This window comes from Pseudomyrmex gracilis, unplaced genomic scaffold (genome assembly GCF_002006095.1).
Source record: "Pseudomyrmex gracilis isolate BER0280 unplaced genomic scaffold, ASM200609v1 scaffold_982, whole genome shotgun sequence".
Lineage (NCBI taxonomy): Eukaryota > Metazoa > Arthropoda > Insecta > Hymenoptera > Formicidae > Pseudomyrmex > Pseudomyrmex gracilis.
The window spans coordinates 31588-37582 of record NW_018021566.1 but is presented as its reverse complement, the minus strand read 5'-3'; the positions used below and the strand labels follow the sequence as shown (position 1 = coordinate 37582).

At 33.0% G+C, this 5995-nt stretch overlaps 1 protein-coding gene across 1 annotated transcript; it reads left to right on the top strand.

The window, feature by feature from the left end:
- The first annotated feature begins 307 nt into the window (after positions 1–307).
- LOC109861742 (zinc finger BED domain-containing protein 6-like) lies at positions 308–3531 on the top strand. Its single transcript, XM_020441530.1, has 4 exons — positions 308–340; positions 965–1149; positions 1237–1456; positions 1884–3531. Exons 3-4 carry the CDS (start codon positions 1342–1344, stop codon positions 2564–2566), a joined length of 798 nt encoding a protein of 265 aa, XP_020297119.1. The 5' UTR covers positions 308–340; positions 965–1149; positions 1237–1341; the 3' UTR covers positions 2567–3531.
- Positions 3532–5995: the final 2464 nt, after the last annotated feature.

Sequence of the window (5995 nt, the reverse complement as noted above, 5' to 3'; positions counted from 1 at the left end):
CAATCATAAGTGATTATCTCTCAACCGTTGTTCAACTGTTGAGTTATCTTAACGCACCTATTGTTTCGAAACTTCGAAATCTACAACCATCTATATAGAACTTTTAAGTTCTTTCTGGAATTTTTAAATGCAAACGGTCATTTTTCAACCATTTTCCGTTTCGAGAAATGCATTTTTAAGCTTCGAGGACTTCAAAGTTCGAGCAGATTCGCGAAATCGTGAGTTGGTGAGTTTCAAGCGCGGAAGTGAAACAGTGAAATCTATTTACAAATANAATCTTGAGGACTGTCTAGAACCTGAACACGAGGAAATTTCAGAATATTTCGTAAGCAGTATTTATGTAAGTAATACATTAAATTAATTATGTCTGCGAAAAACAAAAAAGTGAACGAATATAGTATTCTCGATATCTCTGTCTACTTTTTCTATCCTGTGAATCACGTGTTAACATATATAATCCTATTTGTAAAAACACGTGGGACAATCGCAATTGAATAAAGTTTTGATTTCAATTCTTGCGAGATTAGTAAATTAGCTTACATTTTGCAATATTAATTTTCGATTGCTTCTTTTGTGTTGTGTTATTTATAATAATTATTTACACTTTTTTTGGTCTTTTTACTTTGCATTTGATTTTTGGTACTTGATATAATATATCATGCTTATAATTTTNTTTTAACAACCGTCATTATATGATCCTAATTCCTCAGCTCCTTTGACATGTTTCTCCTCCTTTATATCGGTGCTTGGTGATAAGNATGAACAACAAACAAGTAAGCTTTTGTGGGCAAATAATACGTATATAAATTATATATATATAAATTATAAAATTTAGCATTAATTACTTATTTTTCAACATTTTATTACTAAGTTTCTGACTTAATATTCTTTATTTAAGATTTTTTTAATCATAATATTTGCTTATTTATTAAAGTATGTTAATATCATTTTTCTATTTTTTTAGTGNCACCAAAAATAAAGCCCAGTTTCGTATGGAAGTACTTTATTCGAGCAGAAACTGGGGGAAAATGCAAACTGTGTCAACAATTTATTAAAAGTAGTGGGAATACTACCAATTTAAAATTTCATTTATCTCGAAAACACGATATACGTCAAGATATTGAGACTAAGCAGTTTGAATCAAACAATGTAAAATTGATATGTAATGTTGATGTACAATACGTACGTATAGTTTATTGATTAATTGTTTAATGAGTGCTATTTTATTTATTTTAGAATCCAGATATTTGTGAAGAAGAATGTAACATCGATTCCTGTCATTCACCAGTCCCTTCGACATCGAATGTTGCAGTGTCACCGAATACATCAACAAAACGAGCAATGGCAATAGCGACACAGACTTCAAACCAATTAATAGGTGAAAGTTCTTTGACAAAAAAGATGCGGTTGCAGCCAGACGTAGGAACCTCAATTCGCGAAATGAAGTCTTTCGGAGGTATCTGATGATCATATCTTTGCTAATATATTAATTATTTTGTGCACTCTCTTATAATTTATTATAAAATATATTCAAAATTATTTCTTACATTTTCATAGATTTTTATACTTTATTCATACTTTTTTACTGATTTGTATAAATTGTCACTATTATGAACTTATACTAATTGTGTTTTGTATTTTCTTTCCTCATAAAATTTGACAAAAATTATTTTTTACATTTCCACATATTTTTCATTTATTTATGCCTTTTTATTGGTTTCATTGATATAAATTGTAATTTTATTTATACTTTGCATACATAGTTATATTTTTTTAAATATAACATGTTACTCTATTATAACTTATTGTAAAAGTTGTTCAATGTTATTTTTTACTTTTTGATTTATGATATATGTTTTTATACAATTGTATTTTTTTCTTAGAAGGAGGTGCAAAGGCTGGAAAAATTACGAACAGCATTATATACATGATTGCGAAAGATAATCTTCCTTGCGCGACTGTGGAAAAGGAAGGTTTTCAACATCTTATGCGCATCACTGTTCCGTTATACAAAATTCCTGGCAGGAAGACAATCACTAAGCTCATCGAGGAAAAGTATATGGTATTGTCAACATCTNTTAAAGCNAAATTAGAAAATGTAAAAAACATTACATTGACAGCNGATATATGGACTGACACAATAAATACGAAAAGTTATTTGGGAGTGACAGGACATTACGTGTGCGGAAAAAATATGAATAGCGTGACGATTGGTGTTACGGAATTGACAGAAAGACATACTGGTGACTACTTAGGATCGTGGCTCTTAAACATTTGTGACGATTGGCATATAAATCCTGATTGCGTTACAGCTGTTGTAACAGACAATGGGGCGAATATGGTTAAAGCTGTCACAGATGTTTTTGGGAATCGAAAACACTTGCCATGTTTTGCTCATTCTTTAAACTTAGTTGCAACGCAAATATTGGAAGGTAATTTGGAAATAGAAGCCTTATGCGAAAAAATTAAAGCAATTGTCGTTTATTTTAAGCGTGCAATTTCTCCTGCCGATGATTTAAGAAAGTTAGAATGTCCTAAGTTAATTCAGAGCGTGCCGACACGATGAAATTCGACTTTTTATATGATAGAACGTTTTGTAAGTTTGTCTGATAAGGTGAGCACAATTTTATTGNAATATCCGAACTCACCCATGATGCTTACTGCTGCTGAATTGCAATTAGCCAAAGAAATTTTGTTAGTACTGGGTCCGTTAGAAGTTGCAACGAGAGAAATTAGTGGAGAGCACTATGTAACAGCAAGTAAAATAATTCCTTTGATTAATTGCATTAACAACAGTATGAAAGCGTTAGATACTAAGTTAGTCACAGATGCGTCAATCCAATTACGAGCAGCTGTAATTAAGAATTTAGACAAACGGTTTAGTCAAAAAGAATTTGTANACACTTTAGCCATCGCCACACTTTTAGATCCTAGATTTAAAAAATTGCATTTTAATAATAAAATAGCGTGTTCGCAAGCTATTCAAAAAATCGCACAGAAAATAAAAGTGAAGCAAATCAAACAAATAACACCAGAGCTAGATGTTANAAAAGANCAGCTGGAACTTCAAGATAAATCAGATTCGATTAATCTGTGGTCTTATCATAATCAGTTAGTAAACTCAGTGCAATCGATACAAAATGAAAAGCAAGAAAGCGAATTGCCAACTGACCTGAAACATTTTTTAAATCATCCGACAGTTAATTTAAATGGGAACCCTTTATTGAATTGGGAAGAAACGTTAAAACATATGTATCCGACATTATACCCAATCGCGATGCAATATTTGTCCGTAGTAGCAACATCTGTTCCTTCCGAGCGACTTTTTTCNAAAGCCGGGAATATTAGCGTACATGATAGGAATCGTCTCTCGTCCAAACATTTGCAGCAGTTATTATTTTTAAATTCTTTAAGTTTGATAGACTGGAATATATAAGGTTTGATTGCGTTGCCTAAATTTTCCATACTTGTACAAAAAGTTTTAAGTAGTCTGTANTTTTATAAGTTAATAAAAGTTTGCGCTTTTCGTACAAGTATATATATATGTATAAAACATCATAATTATAATATATTTTTTATAAGGGTGGATTTGAGGATCTAAACAATTCGTTCTTGCTAGTTTTTGTGTTCATGACTTAAAATTTAATTAAAGAATAGTGATATGTTGAACTGTGATTATTATAGCAATATTATAAAAATAATGAAAAAAATTTGAAAATCCAATTATAATAAAAAAACTTATTTCATAAAAAATTATGCAAGTGAATTATTTTATTTATATACAAAAACACAAAAATTTTAATTAAAAGAAAGAATACCTACCAAAATAACAGTTATAAAAAAAATCTACTATTAGTTTCACTAATATTTACTAAAATAAATTTAAAATTATAATTATTCTAATATTTGATTANTAGAGTTTTAATACAATAAAGCAGAACATTACTGAACATGATACTTACGTATTTTTTGATAACTGTTTTTATTTTTTGACAGGTCTGTTTGTGTTGCTTGAACTGGCTACACTAGTTCAAGTGTTATCTTTTTTATCTTTTTTCTTCTACAGATTTTGAAAGGAGAAAGATAAACTCTAAATTAGTGCAGCCAGTTCAAACAACATGAATAGACCTATAGTATAAAATTTCAAAACAATATTTTGTATCGATTTTTGAATTATCGATACTTTTGTTTCGATATTTTACTTGTATCAATACACAGCGCCTCGATACAGAATCGATACAAATATCGATACAATTGTATGTATCGCACATCTCTACAGTGAATGCGTCGATTTCCATATCTCTCTTTAGTGGACACGGAAGTCCCGCTGTGAGAGAGTCGAGCGAGTTTGTTTATATTCGTCGACAGGTCAACGGCGTACGCCGATCTTACTCTGTCTAGCGAACACTCACTCGTTAGTCCCTTTTTAGGTCTGAGACGCAAGTCTCATTTACCAAGGACGGGACCTAGCAATTTTAACGAGGAAGTGAGAGTGGGTTGTACGGAGAGGAGGATAACAAAAAATAACTCTATAGTTTAATTCCACACATTATAAAGTAGTTATATTTATGTAAAAAAAAGACAAATCAAAATCTTAGCAAATTACTCACATACAGGTGTGTTGAAACTAATACAATGACGGAGCGCATAATCGTTTCGTACACAGTAATCTATAAGCTAGGGCTGCAAATGTGAGAGAGAGAGGGAATACGAGTTGTTTAGTGCAGCCGACCTTTTTAACCCATGTTTACGCAACTTAGATCATCTTAGAAATGTATTTCCTTATGTCAATTGACAAATTCGGTTTTGTTTCATTTCTTAGGTTCCGATAGATTTAATGATAAGAATAAATTTGAATGTATCATGATTCTAAGACTGATATTCGGAGATAAGCGAGCTTGTTTGTTTCCGTGATTTAAAAAGGAAGTCAGAGGTTATCCAGAGCAATTCAAAACCGCGGACGCCTGTCAGCAGTCATCCGGAGCAATTCAGGATCGCAGATATCCTCTCTGATCAAGGAAGGAGAGGAAAGGTTATCTTAAACAGTTCAGTACTGCTGTGTCTAATTTGTGCGAGATTTTATCGTTTTTCTCTCTTTTCCTCAATCTCTATTTCTAGTTCGTGGGATCTCAGTGAACAATTGGTTTCTTAAAAACACTTACTACATGGTTAAGTGGCGGCAGTGTCGGATTGGCTGCAGGTACTCGGGAGTGGAGCGTTGAATACCAGTGCGGCTTCGGTGTCCCGGCTTTGACACTCACGGAACCGAACTTTTCAAACTCTTTGTACCACGACACTCCCGATCTTTTAGATTAGCGGCTCTCAACTGACTCTGATTCCGAGAGTCTCGGCTTATATACAATTTTGAGTAAGCGAGAACTCTCCCAATCGGAAAACTCAGTCGAGCTTTACCACTTCCCATTTGTTAGTTAGTAGTCGGGTAAACTTTGTGAGATCGCCAATCGGCGACGATCTCTTGGCTCGGTCGGCTCGTCCGATTTTTCGGAGAAGGGAAAAGAGAGAGTGTTGGTTTTTGATCACGCCACGTAGACTTTTTGCTATTTGTTTATAATAAAATTGCTCGTGGCGCCGGAGTTCTATTTGCTCCGGTTGGTCTTAGCTTTATGAGCGGTGTTCTTCCTGGCCCGGAGATATCCGGGTTTGTTTGGGATGTTTAAACAATAAGTTTAAAATTTCGGGTTATTACTAGGCGCGGTTTATCTTTTCGGGCGCCAGTGTGATTTCCGTTTGCTCTCCTATCGTCTGAAGTCCAAGTCTCTAAACAATAGGAGGTCTGCTTGGATTATTTATTGCTTTTTATTATTTATTAAAAAGGAAATTTGTTATACGTTGGCGCGTCAACGTATAACGTTGGCGTTGCAAGAAAATGGGGAGTCCCCAGGACGTAACATTTTCATTGTTTATTTCTTTTATTCCGCATACACAAAAATAAAACAAGTGTGAATGTTTATGTATATTTTAAATATTTTTTGCT